This window comes from Phodopus roborovskii, unplaced genomic scaffold (genome assembly GCF_943737965.1).
Source record: "Phodopus roborovskii unplaced genomic scaffold, PHOROB, whole genome shotgun sequence".
Classification (NCBI taxonomy): domain Eukaryota; kingdom Metazoa; phylum Chordata; class Mammalia; order Rodentia; family Cricetidae; genus Phodopus; species Phodopus roborovskii.
In genome coordinates, this window is record NW_026126434.1 from 10,005,779 (window position 1) to 10,030,709 (window position 24,931).

A 24,931-nucleotide genomic window follows, 5' to 3' on the forward strand; every position below is an offset into this window, starting at 1 on the left:
AAAGGGGAGCTACCTAGGGTCCTCCTCCAACCTCCACATGCACATACATAATCCCCACATATAGCATAAGCCATTCACAAACGTCACTTAAAAGTTTCGAGGTCACTCTCATCTACACAGGGAGCTCAAGGCCTTCCTGAGCTACATGAGACCCTGACTCAGAGATCAAAAAAAAAAAAAAAAAAAAAAAAAAAAAAAAGAAAGAAATTAAGAATGAGGCAAAGCAGCAGGAATCTGAAGCACAAAGCCTCTACACTGAGTTTTCCAAGCAAGACATTGCACTGAGGAAAACTGGGCAGCAGGCAGCAAAGAGTTAAGAAGTTGGCATATGTATGGCAGAGATTTCAACATAGGCTCACTTCTCTTTTCCAAGCCACTGAGACAGGGAGCAAGGGGCTTGGTGCCGGTTAAGGTCACTGGTGCTAACACTTGCAGAGGGCTCTGGCATGCCAAGTGCCAGCCATGAAGCAGGCTTCAGTATATTGGTCGTTTTTCTCCCTGCCACTGTGATAGGTAAAGCCATCAGGAAAGAGCCATTGTCTCCATGACAGAGGACAGGGCATTCAGAGCTCAGGCTCCCCAAAGTCACAGGGCTTCTAAGTGGAAGCCGGGTCTGGACTCTAGATACTGTAAGGGCTTCTCCCCCACCCCTTTCTTCCTCATGTGTTAGAAAAAAACAGGAGCTGTGGGCCAGTAGCAGCTTGGTTCAGATTAAGGAACTGCCAAGTCTTAGCTATGTAGTTTTACTAATTTCATAATCTTCCTCAGTTCTGCCTTTCTCACCTTCAAGATGGGGACAATGCTTTCATCAAACAGACACATGCAGAGAATGAAGAAAAAGCATTCTTTCCCCAGCCCTGAGTGACGTAATCATGTGTTCTCAGCTCCTCCCGTTCTTAAGAAATACCTTAGGAATGACTTGACTACAAGTTATATTAACCCACTTTATAAGAAAAGAAAAATATTTTACATGTATGACTGTCTGTACTGTGTACCTGCCTGGTGCTCAAGGAGGTCAGAAGGCAAAACTGGATACCTTGGAGCTGCCTGGGTCTCTGCAAAAGCAAAGAGCAGCAGGCTCTAACACTAGGATTTGTCTTTCCATCTCCAATATTGACCCACTTTGTAGAAAACAAGGTGACAATATGCCTAAAAACTGGGGCAAATAAGAGGCTCCACCCAAATCCCCTGGAGCACTTGCAGTTTTGTTGCTTTTAAGATCAGTAATAAGCCGCTCACCCGAAGTCATCCCAGCACCCCACCTCATCCCAGCACTCAGGAGACAGATATGAGGGTTGGAAGTGCAAGGTCATCCTTGGCTACACAGAGCTCAAGACCAGCCTGGGCTACATGAGACTTTGTCTCAAGATAGATGGGTCAGTGGGTGGGTGGGTGGATGGATAGGTGGGTGGATGGATGGATGGATGGATAGGTGGGTGGATGGATGGATGGACGGACGGACAGACGGATGGACAGACAGAAAGAAAAAGACAAGAATAATATGTACTTACTTTTTTATAAAAGCCAAATATACTCTTGTGCCCCAAAATAAAAAGTGTAAGTTCTCTCCCACCCCAAGACACCCCTGCTTACAGGGCCCTGTGCCCTCAGCCTGTTTTCCCTCCTGGACAAGCACACATACAATACTGGCTTTTAAATTTGCTTTGTCAAACTGGAAATCCCTTGTAACCCTGGCTCCTAACTCCACCTTCCTCTCTCTTCCGTGAACTGCCTCTAAGACCTGCCTGAGCTGCACAGGAGCTCCGCTAGGGACTCGGGCTGGCTGAACACAGGACAAAGATGGGATGGTGCCAGCTTAAGTCTGACTCCAGGCTTTGTATTCCTGGCAGCCCCTCAGCCTTCCCACCCTACCCTTCCCACCGTCTACCCTACGGGTATATTCAGTGACCTTGAACTACAAAGACCTCCACTATGCAAGCCCTTTCACAAGCTGGTCCATGCCATACTGTCTGAAGAGCAAAGGACACATTAATTCCACTGCCCCAAGGAGAAGGCACAGGTCAGAGAGGTTTCCCACCTGGCCAGTGAGAGGACTAGAGTGAGTGAGCAGCCTCCCCACCCACCATCGCTGGTCCTATGCTCCTTCCTCTGATCCAGACGGTCCAACCTTCTGACATCACAGCACAATGCAATCTACATAGGTTGTGCTTGAGAGCCAGGCATGGTGGCCTGTGCCTTTAATCCCAGCATTCACTCAGAAGGCAGAGGCAGGTGGATCTCTGAGTTCAACTGGGTCTACACAGTGAGTTCCAGGACAACCAGAGATGGTGAGACTTTGTCTCAAAGCCAAAACGGAAATTTCATGCTCGAAAACCCAAATCAAGTTTCCCTTTAAAACAGTAAAAAAGGTGGTAGTGGCACACACCTTTAATCCAAGCACTGGGGAGCAATAGGCGGAGCCCTGTGAGTTAGAGGTCAGCCTGGTCTACAGAGTGAATTCCAAGACAGCCAGACTATGGGGAGAAACCCTGTCTCGAAAAACAAACAAACAAACAAACAAAAATATGAAGAAATGTCATACTGTCCTAAGTAAATTTACAATTTGATGTTGGACTGCATTCACAGCTATCCTCAAGAGCCAGGACAGGGGTTTCCCTGGAGACCATGAGACAAAGGAATGCAGTGGTTACTGCTGTGCCTCCAGCCAGCCAATAAGCAGTGTGCCCTGCTGTGCCTTGCAAAGCACGGCACAGGTGGCCCAGCTCACTCCCTATCTATCAGGGGCTGGTTGCCTATGTGCCCACCCACCCCCAAGCCATCATGGGGAGAATGTTCAGAAATCATAGCAAAGCTGGAAGGTCCAGGCCCACCAGACCCTCCCTTGTGGTTGGTGCCATCTCAGGGTCAGCCTGGTATCTCCCATTCTACTTCCTACTGCAAGCACGTGGCTCTCCAGCTGCCAGCCCCACCTCACGGCTACAGATGGTGGCCATGGAGGAAACCAATATCTTTCCCGTGGTTGGTAGCCAGTTTCTGAGTAAAGGATGGAGTTAGCTGTGGGGAACATTTACAACCCTTTAGAGGTCCCTAGAGCAGCCATAACTACCAGTACACTTATGCTTTGACAGTATATCACCCAAATTTCTCCCTTGTAGAGTTACTACCTAGTAACTCTGAGTCCTGCTTTTGGTCTTTTAAGACAGCCCCAGCTGGCCTAGACTTGCTACATGATCAGGCTGGCTCGAACTCAGAGACCTGATTGCCCCATGTTCAGAGCTGCCATTCAGGCATGCTACACCATGCCGACTGACCCCCTCTTCTTGTTCTCCAAGCCACCTTCAAACTCACCTTCTGCACAGGACATGCCATGATCCACCCAGCCCCACACCGCCGTCTGTCCCTCTCCTCAGCATCCCCCCAGCCTTAGGTGTCCTCTATAGCGAAGTCAGCGGGCCCCGGTAGACACGCCATGGTGTGTGTCTTTCCTGATGCCACAGGAACACACGCATGGTCCACACCTCTGCTGGACTGCTAGTGCCTGAGGGGCAGGCAACTTATCTTCTCCTGAGTGTGTCCCCAAGTCCTCAGGCTGGTGCCACGTTGTGGCTCCTCTGCTGGGCTGGGTGGCTCCTCGGCTGGGTGGGAGGCCTCAGAGGTTTGCTGGCTTAGATAAGGCGTATTGCCTCCTTTTCCCCAAACGGCCCAGCACTTCTGTCCCATCCTCAACTAGCCCTCTCTGTCCCTTCATATATCACTCTTAATTGGCTGAGGCCCAGCAGAACACCAGGGCCCTAAAGCTAATCAGATCCTTACGTTCCTGTAAGAGGGTACCGAGTGATCTGCAAGTCTCTAAGGCACTGGAATATGAGGGCACGAGTCAGGAAATTGAATTCCCAGCAGAGTTTCTCCAAAGGCCTGGTTCAAGTATCTCCAAAGCAAAAATACAAACAAGATCATTGCCCTTGCTCCAGGCTCACACACAATCCTTCAGCACAGCGCTTATACAGCCAAACTATTCCTTTTGCTTCAATGAACATGGTGAGCTTCCCCCCCATTCTTTTTGTTTGGTTGCATATGTAGCTGTTCACATCCACATGCAGGCACATACGTGTGGAGGCCAGAGGCTGGTGTCAGGGCCTCAGTCGTTCTACCTTTTACTTTTAATTTTTGCTGCTGTTTGTTTTTTGAGACAGGGTTCCTCTGTGCATCCCTGGCTGTCCTGAACTATGTAGACAAGTCTGACTTCAAACTCACAGAGATCCTCCTGCCTCTGACTCCTGGGGATTAAAGATAATGCACCACCACACCTGGCTTTTTTTTTTTTTTTTTTTTTTTTTTTTAAGAAAGTCTCACTAGTTTAATTAGACTGGTTGGCTACCATGTCCCAGGGTCCTCTTCACTCTGCCTCCCCAGTGCTGGGACTACAGGCTCTTGACACTATACCTGAACTCTTTTTTTAAATACAGGTGTATGATTACTTTGCCTGCATGTTACATGTGCTATGTACATGCGTCAGGCTCACAGAGTGTAGAAAGATCTAGAACTAGAGTTACAGATGGTTGTGAACCATCATGTGGGTGCTGGGAACCACACTCGAGTCCTCTGCAAGAACAAGTGTGCTTGACCACTGAGCCACCTCTCCAGCCCCTGAACCTGGCTTTTAAGTGGGTGCTGGGGATCCAAACTCAGGTCCTCAGATGGCGGGGCCATCTCCCCAGCACCAGTGAGTTTTACTTTTTTTTTTTTTTTTAATTTTTGGATTTTTATTAGTGTGTATATGTCCAGAAGAGGGCATCAGATGCCCTGTGGCTGGAGTTACAGGTGGTTGTGAACACCCTGACACAGGTATTGGGAACTAAGCAAGGGCCCTCTGGAAAGTAACAGTAGCTTTTAAGCACAGAGCCATCCCTCCAACCCCACTGTTGCTTGTTTAGGGGTTTTGCTTTATAAGACAAGGTCTTGCCGTGTTGCCGCTCAGGAAAGCCTGGAACTTGATGGCAGGTGGCCATCAAGCCCTCTGCACCTCAGTTTCCTTATCTGTCTCAAGAGGGAAATGACTCCTGCCTTGTTACCTGCTGCTTTAGTCAGGGTTTCTGTAGCTGTAACCATGACCACAAAGCATGTTGGATAGTAAAGGGTTTATCCGGCTTACACTCAGCATTGCTGTTCATTGCTGAGGGAAGTAAGGACAGGAACTCAAACAGGGCAGGATCCTGAAAGCAGGAGCTGATGCAAACAGAGGACATGGAGGGGAGCTGCTCACTGGCTTTCTTCCATGGCTTGCTCAACCCACCTTCTTATGGAAACCAGGACAAGTAGCTCCACCCACCACTGGCTGGGCCCTCCCCCCATTGATCACTAAAGGAGAAAATACCTCACAGCTGGATCTCAAGGAGGCATTTCCTCCCGCAAGGCTCCTTCCTCTGATGAGTCTAGCTTGTTTCTAGCTGACACACAAAACCACCCATCCACTTACCAAATTCGAGAACAAATGTGGAGTGGCTTGGAAAGCTTATAGAAGCTACAAATACCTGGTCTGGTTATTGTGGCTCACCCAGAACACACCTTAAGCAGTCAAATGAGGCTTCCTGTATAATCAGAGCTCAATGCCCTAGGCAACGGTCCTGGGCGCCACCTGCCTGGGTCTCTAGTCCAGTGAGAGCTCATGGCCCTAGTGAGTGTCCATGTTCCCTAGACAAATGTTCAGATAAAAGCCATGACGTGTATCTGAAATGCCTACATTCTGAGGCGTCCCTGTGTCTGCCATATGTCATTACTGCTATTTTAACAATGGAGATGGGAGTGACTTATCATGGTTCCCGCAAGGGCTGAGTCAGGGCTTTCCATTTCTGGCCTAGTCACCTCCCTCTGCTGAAGTATCCTGAGAGAGAAAGCCGGCTGCTCTTCAGGTGTCACCTTTGTCTTGGGAGCCTAGGACACTGGGAATTGGGAGGCTGGAGGCTCACCCACACACACACACACACACACACACTGCATTCCAGGGGCACTGTCTTTCCCATGGGCACACAGCCGCCTCAATCTTTAGCTGGTTCAAAGCAACAGTTTTATTCTCCCCCCCCCCCCCATGATCCTGAGCACTCTCCCTGGCCAGCACTTGTTAATAGGTACCAAGGTCACTGGCAGGGAGCTTGGGCTTGACCTCAAGGTATTATCCTGGTCCCTCTGGCAAGGGTTGTGAGGAACAAGAGAAGGTGTCTGAGTTTATTGCTCTTGGCCTGTGTTGCCCTGGGAGCTGAGACAATTTCCCTGTATGTGAGGCCTGCGGTTTTCCCATGCACAATAAGGCTACATAGCAAGGCCTGCAGATCAGGTTAGGTTGATGTGTCTCTGTCCTTGTCTCTAAAGACTCAGCATCCTCACCACATGGGAATTTTTGAGCTAGGTGCCTTGGCACAGGCCTGCAATCCCAGAGCCCAATCCAGGCTACACGGCAAGTCTCAACAATAAACAAATTAGGAGGAACTACTAGAATCCTCCATTGTTCTGGGTATGGTGAGGGTGTCTCTTGCTTCAGCAGAATGTCAGAAAAAAAGCCTTCCAGCTTTGGGACCATATTTTAGGGCAGTTTGCCTTGAAGTCCAGGACCACAGTCCTGGTTCTGTATACACAGTAAGAGAGCACCCCATGGTGTATAGGATGCATGAGTCCCTGCACTGGACTGACTGCTTTCTGACCACCAAAGACCTCATCTGCAACCCGATGTAAAACGCAGGAAGAAACCCTTGCTTTCAAGCTCACTAGAAGGACCCCACTCAACAAAGCAATTCATTGAATGAGTATTGTGAAAATGGAACAAAACCTTGCCAAGGGGAGCTGCATCTTTATTATTATGGTAGCCTGGGGGCCTTCCATCCCATTCATCCCAACCAACTGGACAGGGTCCTGGAAAGCACTGGGGTCCATGACAGAGTCTGGAGCAAACGATGCTACTGAAGACAATCTGCATGTGTCAATCAACTGATAACATAGCGTTGTTTATGCATTATCAGGCAAAGGTCAATGGTGGCCATTTGCAGATCCTTAACATTTCACTGCATATGAACTTACTGCATCAGTTTCCTTTCCAAATGAAAGAGATCCTTCAACTCTGAGCAATGGGTGTGTGCGCGCCTGCGTGCGTGCGTGCGTGCGTGCGTGCGTGCGTGCGTGTGTGTGTGTGTGTGTGTGTGTGTGTGTGTGTGTGTGAACACCACACTTCAGGCACAAGGTGGAGAGTAGAACTGGTGTTGGGGAGGAGCAGACCTGGATGATCCCAAGCCAGTTCTGCCTCTCCCCACCTATCCTTTGTTTGTTTGTTTGTATTGGTTTCCTAAACAGCAGCATGAGAGCACTGGCTAGGTTTGAGTCAGGGGAATTTTACAAGGAGCTTTGCCACTTGCAGGAGAGGGGTCCCACAAAAAAAAAAATCTATTCCTGCACGTACAGAAAAGAAGTGCACAGAAGCAAAGGTCCATCAAAAATGTGTGCAAGAATGTCCATTGCAGCATTTACATGGCAGCCAAAAGGGAAACTATTGCAAATGCCCATCAACTGACAAACGAGATCGGCCTTCTCTGAAGCCAAGAAGGGGGAGGTGGTGCAAACCTATAATCCCAGCATTTGGGAGGCCGAGCCATGAGAATTATGAGTTCCAAGACAGGCTGAACTACATGAGCTCCAGGCTAGCTGGAATTACATAGAGAAATCATATCTCTAAAGAAAAGCCAAGGCTGGGAGATGACTCCCCCCATAAAGTACATGGTATATACAAGCACAAGGACCTGAGTCTGGATCCCTAGCTCCCACATAAAGCATCATATCTGTAACTCCAGTGCTGGGGGAAAGAGGAAGGGCAGAGACAGTGGACTCAGTCCAGCCAAATTGGTGAGCTCCAAGTTCAGTGAGAGACCCTGGCTCAAAAAATAAAACTGAAGGTGACACAACTTCTGGCCTCCACACACAAGTACACACATGCACTTGCACACACATGTACATACACACATTTTTTTTAAAAAAAAAGCAAAGGAAAAGCATGTAGCAGACACAGCGTGACTCCCTCCATCCCAGAGGGAGGTTCCCTGCAGGTGTTAGATTCTGGAGCCTAGAGTCACCAGGGACAGAACTCAGCCTGCGCTGGCATTTTCTGCCCGCACTGGGCAGGCTCACTTACTGTTTGCAAAGGGCTGGGTTTCAAGCTTCACCATTCATTGTTTTCCCTGAAGCAGTGCACATCCACCCTCTCCTTTTACGGAAGAGAGCCAGAGAGAGGCTGTTGGCTCGGGCTTTGTCTGAATAGGGCTGGGCACATTTAAGAGACAGATAAGACTACTCTGCATAGGGCTGTTCCACAGTGGGACAGGGGAGCCCACACAAAAGGCTCAGCTTCCGGTGAGTGGGGGTGGAGCACAATTCACATCTAGAGCTGTCAGGTTCACTTGCTGAAACTGTGAACAACCAAAGCCATTTGATAAGGTAAGTCAGGAAACAGGCTAATCTCTACTATATGCCCCAGTGACAGATATGAATGGAAGTGACTTGAAATGCTCTGTTACAAACATGCAAAGGGTTAAATAAGGACCTCGAGGTGACTCAGGTGGTAGAAGTGCTTGCCATGTGAACCTGATACCCTGAGTTCAATCCCCAGACAGACATGGTGGACAGAGGGAAGTGACCTCCACGCACTGTGGCACACGAACAATATGAATAAGTAAAATGTAACATGATTTTAAAAACTTAAAATTCATGTAAAAGTTTGACAATACCAAGGGTCACGATTGGCATGACCAGCAAATGTCTGGCACTCAGATGGCAGTGTGATAGGGCAAGACCATCAGGGCCAACCGTTTGGCAAATCTGGTAAGTGGCAAAGTGGGAATATATCCTCCACCTCACAATTCCATCTGAGGTAACAGGGCTGAGTGATATTTTGATGCTCCCAAGCCTGTTGATAATATTTACTTTGAGTCAGAGGGCAGAGCTAGCTACTAGCTGACCGAAACCCTGGGGGACTGAGGACAGACAGAGAGGAAGTAATAAGGTGGGACACTTAGAGAAGGTCTTGGTCTTTCTGGATGGAGGAACAAAAAAGATGGGCTACTGGGCACTTCTCTGCTGCTTCTCTGATCATTCAGGTTCTTAATCCAATATCTGACTCCCAAGTTTTTATTGATAAAGAATAATTAGATAAACACTTCTTCTGGTGCCCAATGTGAGGCATGAAAGCTGCTTACCCCTGGCTTTACAGACACAGAAGCTGGAGATAAACACTTCATAACAGGGCACTTAGAGCCAACAGGGGCTAAAGGGAGTTCAAAGTGGCTCATGTACCATATTATCTGAAGAACTAGACTCTCAAAAAAATGGCTGGATTAATGGTAGAGACGTGCACACTGTCATTGCATGGAGCAGTTTAAATAAATAAAGTCCACTGAACAACATGAAAACAAAGTTTCCCCAAACAGAACATGGAGCTGAAGGAAGGTGGCAGAGTGTACATACAGCAGAACACCAATTATAAACACTAAAACCATACAAAGCCATGCCACGAGTACCACTTGAATTCAGGTGCCTCACTGCATTTGCAGAACTAGACACTACATACAGAACACACGTGGAGCAAGTGAAAAAGCACATGCAGAAATGACAGTTCAGGACTCCGAGGCTAGAGATGGCTTAGCCACCGAGACAGCTTGCTGCTCTTCTAGACAGCTCCCATCACCTGTAACTCCAGCTTCCAGGGGATCTGACGCCCTCTTCTGCCCCCCCTTGGGCACCCAAATACACACAGACACAAGAAAATCCTTAAAACCAAGACATCCAGAGGGACTGGAGAGATGGCCCAGTGCTGTTCTTGCAGAGGACCCAGGTTCAGTTCTTGGCATCTACATGGTGGCTCACAACTGCCTATAACTCCAACACCTCTTCTGACCCCCCCCCCCACTCCACAGGCACCTCATCCATGTGGTGCACATGCAGACAAAACATTCATACATGTAAAACACGCTAAGATGAAAAGCAGGGGGAGGGTGCTGAGTGATGGGTGCATGGTTAAGAGCACCTGCTGCTCTTGTTCAGTTCCCGGCATGCTCGTGGCGGCTCATGCCCTCCTGTGACTCCAGTGGCAGGGGGTCTGACACCCTCTTCTAGCCTCCTCCGGCACCCAATGTGCACACTTGCATGCAGGCAAAGCACTCACATACATACAATAAGAAAATTATTTCTAAAAGAAGAAAATAAATGAAGTGTTCAGATAGGAGACAGCCTTGGAGAGGAAAAGAAAGAATCCAATGTGGCTGTAAAGTCAGCTGTGTCTGACTTGTCAACTTGAGGGGTAAGTACATGTATATTAGCCGCACGAACCTCAGTATTTTTATGTGCCTCAAATATTTTCTAAGAAAAATAATTTGTATTTTTATAGGCAAGGACAGGGGATTAAAATACAGGTTCTGAGGTAAATTGTTAAAATACACGACAGTGAGTTTTTCTCCTAAAAGAGGGAGAAAGAGAAACACCATTCTAGATTCCATTCACAATTTTATTGCAACCCAGGGAGTGGGGAACGGGACAGCCTATCACCTGTGTGTGGGGAAGAGCCCCCCCCCCCCCCCCCCGTTCTAAGTAGGGACTAAGAGCCCTTCCTACTGCGGTACACAGGACTGCCCATGGGGGGAGTGGCCTAGAAGCACAGGGGTGATGCCCCCTCCCCTGACAGCCTGGCTAACGGATATGTTTGTAGCTTGGCAATAATGGAGAACTGAATTGAGAATCTGGTATATGCCAGAAAAAGGTTCTGCTGCTGAGCCACAGCCACGGTCCTCTCTGGGGTTTCTGAAAGAACAAATGGATGCATACACACATAGCATATTTAGGTTTGAGATATTCATGACATAGTCTCATTGTAGTTAAGTGACATACCATATGACATAAGGTATCTCAGGATGCTCAGAGCTGAGAAACCATTAAAACAAGGAATCTAAACTACATGATGGTTGCTGTCCTCTGACAGGCTTGTTTGACCAGTTCATCAGAAGCCAATGTTATTTCCAGAAATAAAAATCTACCTACTGTTAAAAACTGCTTTTATTTAGGATCAGATACATTGAACACAACACACTAAGAGGTTTCCTCACATCCCACTAGCGTGGGATTAGGCTGGAAGACAGTGGGCACCTGTCCACCCTTCCTCCGGTTAACATACAGAGCTTGCTTTACACAGCCCTGGACCTAGAGTCAAGGAGAAAGTGGAGGCGGTTGGGCCGCTACTCATTCCTGCATATAGACTCAGGGGGATGCTGTCTCTGTGTAGCCAACACCTCAGGTCCTCCTCATGCATATGCAGAGCTGACTCCAGAGATTAGCTCCTGCAGCCAGGAAACCCTGGGTACAAACACGCAGGCACACCATCCAGCCATGCCCAGTCTTTCAAGGAGAAGGCTGCCCACAATTTCCCTGGAGAACAGCAGGAGTGTGGGAGCAGCACCACATAGCGTGGTCAGAAGAGGAGGAACCTCACAGCCAGCCAGCCAGCCACTTCCCTGGTTTATTCCTCACGATGTTCTCTAAGGATCCTACCAATGAATGATGGGCCACTACTGTAAGACCACCTCTGGTGGAGGAACCAGGGAATACCACAGGACCAAGGAGGCCTTCCCTATCTGTGTGTGAAAACACCAGGCTGAGAAATGCACAAGACAATTTTCTATAATTTCTCTTTTTAAAATTTCAATTTGTTATTATTTGACAGAACCAAGGAGGCCTTCCCTAGCTGCATGTATAATACCAGGTTGAAAATTGTACAAGACAATTTTTTTAAATTCAGTTTATTATTGTTGTTGTTGTGAGTACAGGCATGCTTGTATGGATGTCAAAAGACAACTTGTTAGATGGAACTCAGGCCCTCAGGTTTGTGAAATAAGCACTTTAGCCACTGAGTCATCTCACCTGTCCTCCCTAAGCAATAAGGAACAGACCAGCTTTGAGAGCAGTGCACCACTAGAGCTCTCGTGCCTTCCAGGCTCAGCCTGCCAAGTCGTGGGGTTGCAGGCATGAGCTACCTACCACAGCCAGCTCCATTTCTCCTTCCTTCCAACTGCCTTTACAGCTATACCAGCCAGCCTGAGGAAATGGCCTTTAATTGATAGGCACATTCACCTGGCTTTCCTGGGCCAAGGACTCCTGGGTTGGGCCACTGGACAAATCACACCTGTTTGTTCCCTATACGGATAATGTAGGGTGACAGGGTGACGGGGATCCACCCAGAGAATGTCCACTAGTGTCTGCTGTTTGCTGTTCTAGGGAGCCTAGGGAGAAGGACGTCCAGCCCCTTCTCTGACACTCCTGGATCCATCTTTGGTTTTTATATTACTGTTTTTCTACCTACCACAGCCTCCCAAGTGCTGGGATTAAAAGCACCCCACATCTGGTCTTTTCTAGATTAGGTGTCTGTGTGACCTGATCCAAGGAGCCCAGAGGTAGGCTCGCTCTAGAGCTGGAGTTCCAGGTGCTTGTGAGCCACCTGTTGTAGGTGTGGGAATTGAACTCAGGACCGCTACCAGAACAGTAGTCATAGTCACTCAGCCCTTCATTTTCCTGTCTACACAAACAGCATACCATGCAATCCTTCACCAAAGAGGTCCCTCCTGGTGACACACAGTGGAGGAGGCTGGGCAATGCAAGGCATGTAAAAAGCCACTTGGAGGTTAAAGGTCCCCGCCTCCATCTCCCAGAGCCAGAGGATGTCCGGCTGCTCTAAAGAATGGAAGTGGTCGCAAACACACCTTCCTCTTAAAATCAGGAGACCCATGGAGAAAAGCTGTGGGCTTTAAGCCTCCACCCGCCAGGTGCAAAAGCAGCCTGGAACACAAGGCTGAAGCCAGGCATTTCACCCGTTTCCGCCCAGAATGTGGATTACGCTGCCTCCCAGGCAGCACAGGGAAATAAAACCCTCCTCTTGGGTGCTTTTGTATTCTGGGCAATCCTGAAAACCTTCCCCAACAAGATCCAATTTCCTTCCCCCTGTGAATTACCAGAGGGCACCAAGTCTGTCTCCAGAGCCCCATGGGCTGCCTGAGGCTGGAGGGCTGAATCATCATGGCTGCCCACACGGGTAAGCCTGCACTGGAGACCCTTTAGGGTAGCTCATGGGATCCAGCCCCACAAAACGAACATTTGGAGACCAGCACTGCCAGCAGCCATCCTCCTAACAGGCAGTGGGGTGGGAAGGACAGGTCTCTAACAAAGTAGTATCTGCCCTAGAGGTACTCAGCAGTGGAGGGCACGGACTCATTGGAGCAAGTGCCCACGAGCCCACCACACAGCAGAGGGGATGCCCTGGAAGGGGTCTAGAAGTATATAACACGCAGAAGGGGATTCTTGGGGTTTTGTTGGTGGTGGAGTTTTTTTTGTTTTGAGGGTTCTGTTTGTTTTGTTTTTGCTTGTTTTTTCGAGACAGGGTTTCTCTGTATAGTCCTGGCTGTCCTGTCACTCTATAAACCAGGCTGCCTTCAAACTCACACAAGTGCTGGGATTAAAGGTGTGAGCCACCACCGCCTGGCTGGGAGTTCTTCATCTGTAAAGATCTCCTACACAAACAAGGTATAAATTTCAGCCTCAGGACCTTCCTCCAGCAAGGCTCTGGGACAGAGTGGGGAAAGGGACATCCTAATCTCAGAGTGAGGAGGGCTTTAGTTAGTCATCATTTGAATCAGAAATCACACACTCATGTACCTACAGAGACCTGTAAGATAGAATGTGATAGAAGTGATTCAGGCCACTTGTTGGAGTGGAGAGCTGTTGTCCAAACCTTAATCCAACTCAGCCACTGGAGGCCACACAGCACCATGAAATGGAGCAGCCAGACAGCTGGCAGCCACACAGGTGGCTGTGGATGCGATGCTAGAGGCTTAGTTTACAAGGTCATTGGGCCTCCACCCTGGGATCTGTGCTCTGCTCCAGAGCCAGAGGGTATCACAAGTAGGAGGGGTGTGAATGCTTGGTTCCGGAGGCCTAGTCTCAGTAGTCTCAGTACACTCAGTTGTGCTGGGAGTCAAGTCTCCCTTTTCCATAAGATAGGCATCAGCAATGTACACCACACCAAGGAAGAAACTCGGGAATTGCAAGAGCTGATGCATAGCTCCGCTCCCTGAGGCCAGGTCTCTCCAGGAGAGTGAACATGCATCCTGAGGTATGGGAACCCTCGCTTGTGGCATGTCCTCAAGACTGTCTCCTAACCACCCTTCTCCAGGTCCACACCCAGCATGAGATCCAGGATGGGAGCTGCCTTGTCTCACAGCACCTCCCCTTCAGCTGACATCCAAGAGGAGTCCTGGTCAAGTACTTAGGAAGACGGAGGCTGGCCGGAGCCCCGCCCCGGCTCCACCCCTAACTAGCTATGTGTCCTTCAGGAGGTCACAATCTTCAGTAAGACTATTTCCTAAAGTGTCAGATGAGGCGGTCTCAAGTGGGAAGGGGTCAGCCCCTGGTCACCTCTGCCTCTCACCTGTGGCTATTACTCCTTTTCTGAATGTCAAAGTCAGGCTGACTGAATAGTACGTAACCTTGATAATATCAACCACCCTAGGGTAGGTAAACATATACCTATAGCACTGATAAAAATGCATGTTTCCCCTACTGTTTCCGGCTATTCCTATTAAAACATCCTGTCTAAGTGGCAGAAAAGTGAGATAAATCCTAAGGTACACCAGCACACAGCACTTCACACTTGACAAACATCGCCCCTAGGACCAGGTGTCCAAGTGCAAGAGCACATGTCACAAACAACACATGCCAACCCCTCCATGATCTTCAAGTGTCCTATTTAAGCTCTTGGGACGAGACTGCCTGGAAATTACAGCTTTAGAGGAATAAAAAATTCCATTCAGACATGTGGTTCCAGACCTGAGGCCTATGAGCAAAGTTTCCGGTGGCCCCTGCTCCCCTCCCCACACCGGAAAGCCAGGCGGGTCACTCCGTCCTCCGATTAAGGAGCAGCTGCAACTGCTGGCAGGGCCCAGTGACAGTTTCAGGAGAGCATCCCTAACCCTGAACTCTCCAAACAGGAACCCCAAATATTGGATTCTGGCTTTTAGCCAGCACCCCCACCAGCTGCTCACTAACCTCCCCAGCATATCTCAGCGATCACACCTTCCCCGCACACGGCGCATGGACCTTTCCAAACAGGCCCTACTGACAGGTCCGCTGGTCCCCACCCAGCCAGGTCCCAGCCCGGCCCTTAGCCATCAGACATCCACGGTCCTTTTCAAGGACACTGCAGTATGCAATCCAGTCTTAGGAAAGAGGGGTCTTCAGCCAGCTGCCCAAAGCACATACACGCTCGCATGCCCACAATGCCCTGGTGAATCCCAGTGCGCGAGGCCTGTCGCCTGCACCCTGTAGTCCAACCAGATGCTGCCTGGGAAAGGCTGGGGGAGGATGCAGGCGGTGGCGAGCGGATGCGGGAATGCAGGGCTGTGGCCAGGGCGGCGCCAGCGGGGCTCACCTTTTTGACTTGGTCATCCTTCAGCTCGGTAAAGTAATAGGCTAGGAGCTGCGCAGCGATCATGCTGGCGGTTGGGGATGCGGGGAACAGACGTGTGGGGCCAGTGGCTCCTCGGTAGCCCTGGTGAGCAATGGTCCTCCGGTGGAGGATCTACAACTCCTCCTCCTCCTTTAGCTCCTCCCCCTCAGTCTCCGGGTGGGGCGTCAGCCTGCGTTCCGGACCTCCGAGATCCCGTCCCTGGGAGGATGACAGCCGCCAGCCGGCCCACTTCCTCAGTCCCCATTGGCTGCAAGGCACCTCTGCAGCACCAGGCTGGGTCTTCCCAGCCAGAGCGGGAGAATGACGGCTGCTCCCTCCCGCGCCGGAAAGGAGGCAGCACCCAGCACGTCCCCCACGTAGGGAGTGCACGGTCACGCGTGGTGGCACTGTGCCATGCCTGAGCGGGTGGGTGGGACGTGGGGCAGGAGGTGTGGGATACGATCTGGAGAGGAGGAGAGGACAGATTCTGGAGTGTAGCCTGACATTGCAGACTAGAGAACACGCACGGTGGCCACACCCCTTCCTCGGAGCCGAGGTCTCACCACCACCACCCCCATCCCCACTGTTGGGGAAGCACTCAAGTGGGCGTGGAAAGTCAGCGGAAGCCGAAGCTAGGCGGCTTCAACTGATCTTGCCCTGGGTCCCTGTGCCTGCCTGCCCTAGAGGATCCAGGATCCAAGGATGATGCCCCGCATCCCAAACTGTCAGAGTTCACATTGCTAAGCCCCAACCGCCTGCCCCAGTGCTGGGCCCCAGACCCCAGCCTTCTTTGGCTTTTTGGGCAACCAGGCTCTGGGAGGTTCAGGTGGGGGTTTGAGGGAAAGTCGTTTTATTTAGTACATGTAAGACCTCAGACACACAGGAGTGACTACCACCCTGATTCCACAGGTAAGGAACCTGAGGCCCACTTTAAAGTTGTGTTCACGAATACAGGCTGGGTTCACTTATCTTCCACACTGCTGACCTCAAAGCAGGTTTGCAGGCCATGTTCTTGAGACCAGGGCTGCAGTATATGGTGCCCTGAGGTGACTAGAGTCCAATTTCTACCACATTCCTGCATGCTGGGAGCCCCTAGCCTATCATCCATCAGAGCAAAGATACCTAAGCCCCAGGACACCCTTCAGATACCCCAAGGCCCTCACCACCACCACTTACTAAAAAGACAAGCTTAAATCAGAAGGCTCCATGCAGAGCACATCCCCCACCCTGCCTCAAAACAGGAGCAGATGTGTCCTGAGACCCCTCTCTGAGTCTCTTTCTTTATCCATATGATAGAACTGTAGCTAATGAATGCCTACATGTGAAACAGCATGAACACCCCCATCTAATATAATAAACAGGAATGCTATCACAGAATGGTGTTGGGAGCCTACAGATTAAAGTCTATTTTTCCTAATAGAACACCCCCACCCTCAAAAAAAGATTATCTTTGAATCCCACATAAATCTCAGTCTACCCCTGGATAACTATAAATCAGGGACAGCAAGTTTTCCGGCTGACACAAACACTAACTACCAATATGGCTGTCAGAACAAAATTGTTCTTCTGAACTCCATTTAAATCTGCTGGTGCACTTCTGCCAGTTCTCAAGGCTGAGGACTCTTGGAGGATGGAGGGTTGTTTGCTGTTTTATCTCAGTAGGTTAAATGGATCACCTCTATGAGCCCAGTGTCAGGGTAATGGCCCTCACCCAGCCTTCAGCTAGCACTACCACCCATCCTCCATGTAAGGATCCAGGCATTATGCTGGCCTCACTTCCCTTTACTCTCTCTGCTCTCTTTCTGCTTTCTGCTCTCTCTGCTCCCCTGTGTCTCCCTCTTCTCTTCTGTCCTCTCTCTGTCTCTGTGTCTCTTTACCTCTTTTCTCTTCCCTTTTCCCTCCCTCCTCTTTCTAGTAAAACTTCTTACTGAAGCTCTGTCTGCCTGGCATGTCCCCCCATCCTTGCCTGCCATGGAATCTGGCCCCCCACGCAGGACCCCCTTCCAGCTTTCTTCTATCATTGAAGCAAAAGAACAACACTCTGCCCAACAAACTAGAGTTGGGGAGAAGGTGTTCCTTCCCCTAGCCCCTCAGTCCCTGTACCAAGATGATTTATCACACATGCACATATGCAAAGCTGGCACCAAGGGTTAGCATTATTTCCTGATACATCTCTAGGTCAGACCCTCTGCTGCCTCCAACACACACACACACACACACACACACACACACACACACACACAAGCCCCACATCCCACATCTTCCTTTCCAGACAGAAATATAACAAGAACATTTGAGCTGTCTTTCTGGCTGTTGGCTACCCGCCATCCAAGTCATTCTGAGCTGCAGGCCACATTAATTGCACTGAAAATCAACATAATTGCATCACATCCTGTCCACAGTCCCTTCAGGGCGCTGCATCCTGATGGAGCCAATTTAAACATGTTGGCCCTGTACCTGACCCTTCTCTTTCATTTATCTCTCCCTTGCCCTTGACCACAGCAGGGCTAATCCCGCTGTCCTCACCTCCACAAGTCTGCTCCATGCTGCCCCTATTCATATTATCTTGCTCTCCTAGCCTTCCCTGCTCACCTGCACCTGCCCAAGTTCCAGCTTCACAGAGGCTTTCCTTCCCTAGCCAGCCTCCCCTGACCTCAGCTACTCACCCTGGCCTCCCAGGCCCCAGCACCTCCACAGGGCACACTTGGACAATGCTCAGAGTCCATGCAAATGGATGCCAGGGCTCTTCTCTACAGACAAGGAGCCGGGCGCACAACTGGTGGGCCATTTTGCCCAGCGGCAGGTTGCGGGTAGAATTTAGAGCCAGGACTCAAACCCAGTTCTGATGCTCAGCCAGCACTCTGTCCATCCTGTCTCATCACCTCGGGCAGCCTGAGTCCCAGATAAGCAACCCTGAGTCAGGACTGCCTCCCTGATATGGGTGTCTGTCTGCTGGGAGCCTGGTTTTATCTGCTCCCATCAGACAGTTCCCTGAAGTTAGCACAAGGGCAGGGTTGTGTCCCCTGTCAGTTGAGCCACAGATCACTTCACACATGTTTCTCCCTGGTTTTCTTTGTATTTTTGTGGGGTTTTTGTGGTTGGTTGGTTGGTTGGTTGGTTGGTTGGTTTTTTTTGTTTTGGTTTGGTTTGGTTTTTTGAGACAGGGTCTTACTATGTAGCCCTGGCTGTCCTGGAACTCTCTATGTAGATCAAGCTGGCCTCGAACTCACAGTGATCTGCCTGCTTCTGCTTCCCAAGTGCTGGGGTTAAAAATGGGCACCACCATGACCATCTTTACTTTAAAATCTTTAGGGATTTTTTTTTTGTATATGAACATTTTGTTTACATGTATTAGGAAGTATGTGTGTATGTATGTATATCATTTATATGCCTGGAGCTCAAAAAAGTTAGAAGACATCAAATTCACTGAAACTGGAGTTACAGATGTTTGTGAACTGACATGCTGGTTTTGGGAATTGAAACCTGGTCCTCTGTAAGAGCAGCCAGTGTTCTACCCCTGTCCCCCCACCACCACCAAAGAGGTCATGGCCCACAGAAAGAACTCAATCCAGAGAGTCTCAGGCTCCTCCCCCACCCCCTTCTGGAAGACTTCTCCTTTCCCTCAAGTTCCCTGAACTCTCAGTTCATTCACTGTGGCTCTCCTGGTACAAGTTGTGGGAGGGACCAAATGTTGCCAGGTGGCTCACCTCCCCTGACAACACAGCTGCCTAAAAGACAATTCAGGCTGGATGCTTAGGCCATCTATTAATCTCCATCGGGCCCACGGTACTGGGTATCACTCCACAGTGATCTCTGACAGACTGGCTGAACCTCCTGGCACCTGGGAGTGTACTCCTAACAATAATTGTGTTTACATAATGTCACCAGTTTACAGAGCAGTTTCTCATGGATTGCCTCATTTCTCCTGATAATGGCCTGGAGAGGCTATGAGAACAAATATCATTATCCCCACTTAATCAATCAGTGAGGTGTGAGAGACACCTGTACAAGGTCTCACAGAGGAAATGAGAAAAGAAGCGACAGCCCAGCCGTGTTTTTGTGGGTCACATCATGGTTTGCAACCTGGCTGAGAACCTGCCCAATGAGAGCTGCTGATTCAGACCCTGGATTTCCATGGGGATGAAGAGACATGATGCAGTCTATCGACTACAGCCTGTAGTGACTTTCTGATGCAGAGTACCAAGGGGTGAAAGTTCAACCTCCAGGCACCACCCATAGTGGCTGGACTGGTAAAATCACATTCTTAGCTGCTTGCCCACTGACTGGCCCAAAGCTGTGCCCTCTAACATAGTAACAGGGTCAATTAACTGGTAACTGTTAAACTAAAACCATACTCTATAATGTCTTGTTTGGCCCAGCTAGTGTTTTACAAATACAGGCCAACACTTAGCATTGTTAGACTCCACTCAGACCCACATTTCTAGCAGCCAGGGTCTAGCCACACATAATTATGTAGCAAGGGGTGGGCTAGACATGAGAGCAGCCACTACCCTCTCTTCAGCTCAGGCAGACATCTGTAGCTAGCCCAAATCCACCCAGCCCACCCACTCCACTGATTGATGAGATCTGTAAGCATTATCTCTGTCCTAATGGGGGGGACTTGATAAGCAATGGGTCTCAGGCATTAGGGCCAGGGTAGAGATAAAGCAAAAAGGAAACAGGGTGCCACATTTAAGTTTTGCATGAGAATGTTGTACCCTAGAAACACCTGCCCCTCAGTATCATAATGGCTCCTAGTTTCCTGTTTGGCTCTACCCTGGCTGGTTAGAGAAAGCTAGACACACACACACACACACACACACACACACACACACACACACACACACACACACCCTTAGCTTCTACACTAAGGAGGCTGAACTGAAGGCCTGGGGCAATTCATTTAGGCACCATTTGTTCTTTAACTCAAGCCAGGCCTTCTCCACAGGAATCCCAGAGCAATTACAAGTGCTCATGCTGACTACCCTTAGCCTCCTAGTTAGTATTGCCCAGTCTCCACACATGACCACCTTCACAGAGCTATCCAACATCCTGCCTCCACCCACCTGCCAAGCAGAAGCAGAGGCAGGAGGATTTCTGAGGCCAGCCTTGTCTATAAAGCAATTTCCAGAACAAACATGGCTACATTTTATATGTATGTATATGTATATATGTATATGAATCATTTTTCAATAAATTTATGATTTATTTATGTATTTAATGTGTACACTTCCTTATATACCTATGTACCCAGGGTCATATAAAAAAGTTCTTGGGCAGAGAGGAAATGGAAAGTTTAAGAAGTGCTGCTATATTCAAAATTTAGAAGGCAGAGGCAAGAGGATTGTCCCAAATTTGAAGCTAGTCAGATATACCTAGCAAGTTCCATACCAGCCAGGTCTTATAGTGAGACCCTATCTCAAAAGTAAAAATAAGAAACAAAAATAAAGGAGGCACAGTATATAGGAATGACCATTTTGTTTTGTTTTTGTTGAAACAGGGTTTCTCTGTTGTAATCTTGGCTGTCCTGGAACTCGCTCTGTAGACCAGGATGGCCTGGAACTCACAGAGAACCACCTGCCTCTGCCTGCCCCCAAGAACTGGACTTAAAGGTGTGTGCCACCACTGCCTGGCTAGGAATATCCTTTCAAACTTTTTATGACATTCATTATTTGTGTGTGTATGCGTTCATGGACATATTGCAGTACACATGTGGGGTTCAAGGACACTTACAGGAGTCTGTTATCTCCTTCCAATATGGGGGAGGAGCTCCTAGCAACCACTTCCATACACTGAGCCATCTTGCCAGCCCCTCCATAGGTATATCACAATGTGAATACCTTGAAGAGTCACTCTCATCAAGCCTTTCAGCTTCTATCTCCCTCCCAAGCTTCAGACCCATTATTTCCAGCTCTGGAGAGGATTAAACCCTCTACCCACATAGACACTGGCAACGAGGTGCCTCCCTCTGCAGTCATTTTCTCCTTAAATATATTTGTATCAGGTCAGGCGGCTCACTTCTATAGTCCCAGCACTCAGGTGGCAGAGTCAGGAGCATCGAGGCCAGCCTGAGCTACCTATTTAGACTGTTGCAGAAAACAAAATGTAAAACAAAAACGAACCCCACTTATTTTCAAGTCCCTATCATCAGTTTTTCCCCCTCAATAAATATTTGAGGCCGCTCCAAATGAGGTGATGAACAAAGAATGAGTGTCTGCTCACATTTTAGGAGACAGTGAACAAATCCTACTTAAATATGTATTAAATATGTATGGTGTAGCTAACACAACCACACCCCATGATAATCACCTCTCCTTTGGCCTAACTAATCAATGTTTCCATTTTCAGCTGAACTCAGTGTCCTCCAACCCACCCTAAGGATCACATTTCCAGCCTCTTTGGCAGCTATGTGTGGCCATGTGACCCATCTCCACATGAAGAGATGGAAGTAGGAGAGTCTTCTGGTAACTCTTGGAAGCCTGCCCAAGCACACAGCTATTGAGTCGCTTTCCCTAGGACATTCTTCCTGCCTCCTTCCTGCTAGCTCGTTGGATTATAATCACCTTGGGAAAGGCAGCCATACAAGATAAAGCACCAAATTAAAATAGGTGCTTGTGTCCCAGTCAGCAAGGCATCCTGCACCAGCCTGTATCTCCTATCTCCAGATTTCCAAAATGAAGAGGAAAAATAAAGTTGCATCGTGTTTGTGGCTATTTAGGGGTTTTCTGTTACAATCAACCAAATCTATTCCTACCCAACACAGAAGTTAAATAAGTAAGGGTTCAGGGCACTGTTTTAAGCAGGGTGTACAGGAAAGCCTCTCTGAAGATGTAGGCAGAAACAAATGAGGAAGAAACCAGGCCAGAGTCTGGGAAAGAGCATCCAGGGAGGAACGTACTCCCTGTCACCCGAGCTGGAAACCCAAGCTATGTCCCTAGGCACCTTCTGTTCCATAGGCCACATCTCATCTGGCGCAAAATCCATTCACAACAAAGGAAATCAAACCGACCAGACCACACACTCCCTTAAATCCCACCTCTCTGGATGCCTTCTGCAGGTGGCCCACGATGGGTGAAAATACACCCTCTTTGAAGCATGTGTGAACTAACTCCCAGATCCTATGACTGTGAACTTACTGGAAAAACCATCTTGTGGACCCCTTTAGTCCTGTAGTCTTGTGGTAATTTGTTAGGAATCCTTAAGAGAGAGATCTCCTTTTTGGAATATGATATCACTATGTGGCCCAAGTTGGGCTTGAACTCACAATCTTCCTGCCTTGACCTCCCAAGGGCCAGGGCTACCAACATGCACTACCATGCCCAGCCCTAGGAAATCAATCCAAAGTCCCTATAGACATCAACTCTTAACTAGCCCCAACTAAAACTCAGGATTCCCCATCAGGAAGTGTTTTTAGTCAATGTATCAAATATTTTAATCAAGCAATCCAATAATTACCTATTTATTTCTAACTGCCAATGCACACTACTACACTAATATGTATAAATCACAGACATGAAACAACCTTGAGACCAGCTGCTTCTCTTCAGGCTAAATACCTCCCGGCAATTGTACTGCTAGGTGGAAATTCTGTTTTTAAGGCTTACTCATTTCAAAAGTATTCATCTGAATGCCACTTTCTTTTGTCAGATACTATTACATTGACTATATATACCACTGCTTTACATATATATGTGTGTACATATACTTTATTTATTAATTTTTATTTTATATGCATTGGTGTTTTGCCTGAATGCATTTCTGTGTGAGGGTGTTGGATCCCTGGAACTGAAGTTACAGACAATTGTGAGCTGCCATGTGTGGGTGCTGGGAATTGAACCTAAGTCCTCTGGAAGAGCAGCCAGTGCTCTTACCCACTGAGCCATCTCTCCAGCCCTAATACTGCTTCTTTATTCATATAAAATGTGTGCCCATGTTCATTCTGCAGCATGCAACTCTAAGGAAACAAGCTAGAAGTGAGAAAATGGGAGCAGGCTGTGGGTCCCATAGTGGACTATCTCTACTAGACAAAGGACGGAATGGGGTTTGGAAGGCCTGTTTTGTTGAGATCCACATATTATATAATTTAACCATCTGATTTTGTCATCGTTTGAGGGTTTATTTGTATTTTATGTGTATGACTGTTTTGCCTGAAAGGATATATGTGCACCATGTGTATACCAAGCTTGGAGAGGCCAGACAAGGGCTTCAGATCCCCTAGACCTGGAGTCAGACTTTTTTTTTTTTTTTTGAGCCACCATGTGGTGCTCTGTAAAAACAACAAGTACTCTTGACTACTGATGAGTCATCTCTCTAGCCCCTTATTTAAGTTGTTGTTTTTAAGATTTATGTTTGGGTTTGTTTTTTGTTTTTAGGAACTCACCAGGTTGACCAGGCTAGCTAGCCTCAGACTCCTGGGCTCAAGGGATCTCCATACCCTAGCCTCCAAGGAGCTGGAACTGTAGGCAGGCAGTGTAACACAGCTAATGCATTTGCTACAGGGGTAGAGTCCAGTCATTTTGATGCAATCTACAAGCAAGGAGATCCTCACCACAGCCAACCTTAGAATATGTCCTCAGCTTGCAAATTTCTATATGTGTGGGTCATTGGCAAACATTTAACTGTGTCCCTATCTTTGCCTATTCTGAGTATTTTATATAAATGGAACAACACAATATGTGGTCTTTTATGACTGGCTTCTCTTGCTTGGAATAATTTTAAGGTTGTTCATGTCATATGTATGTTAACTTTATTGTTTTGTTGCCAAGTAATATTCCATTGTATGGATATACCACAATTCATTTCACCTTTCATAACAGATAAATATTTGGCTTTTTTTTCCACCTTGGAGAATTAAGTCCTTTTTTGGTATGGCTGCCATAATGAAATGCCACTGGTTGCATGGTTTAACAACATAAATGTATTGTCTTCTGGTTTGGGACATAAGAAATCCACGATCAAAGGCAGGCGGGTTTGGTGGTCTGGTTGAGAATGTTTGAATGTTTGGTGGAACTGTTTGGGAAGGATTAGGAGGTGTGGCCTTGTTAGAAGAGATGTGTCACTAGGGGAGGGCTTTGAGAGTTCAAAAATCCATTACCATTTCTTCTCCTTCCTCCCTTTTCCCTTTCTCTCCCCAGCTCTTGGGAAATAGAGGCAGCAAGACCTTTGTGAGTTCAAGACCAACCTGGTCTACATAGTTTCCTAGTAGCCAGCCAGGGCTAAATAGTGAGACCCTGTTCAAAAAAAAATCCCACAGCAACAAGAACTTATTATGCAGGCATGTCAGTACCAGCCAGGTACCGCAGCACACAGAAGGCTGAGGAGGGTCATGAATGCCAGGTCACACTAGGTTACATAATGTAGTCTCAAGAAAAATAATTTTAAAACAGACTTAATAATCTGACACCTTGGGTTATTGTTGTTGTTATTATTGTTATTATTATTATTATTGATACAAGG

General features: G+C 48.2%; 1 protein-coding gene across 3 annotated transcripts in view; it reads right to left on the reverse strand.

Annotated features, from left to right (window-relative positions):
- The window catches only part of Hk1 (hexokinase 1), a 98,217-nt gene that overhangs the window by 50,033 nt on the left and 23,253 nt on the right, over positions 1–24,931 (reverse strand). The window contains exon 1 of one of the 3 annotated variants that reach the window (XM_051186746.1): positions 18,142–18,259. The exons of 1 other annotated variant lie outside the window; for it this stretch is intronic. In XM_051186746.1, coding sequence (XP_051042703.1) covers positions 18,142–18,201 — 60 coding nt within the window. In that variant the 5' untranslated portion in view covers positions 18,202–18,259. Of the gene's footprint in view, positions 1–15,457; positions 15,646–18,141; positions 18,260–24,931 lie in introns of those variants that run through there. One more of the 3 variants, XM_051186745.1, reaches the window with a different exon arrangement.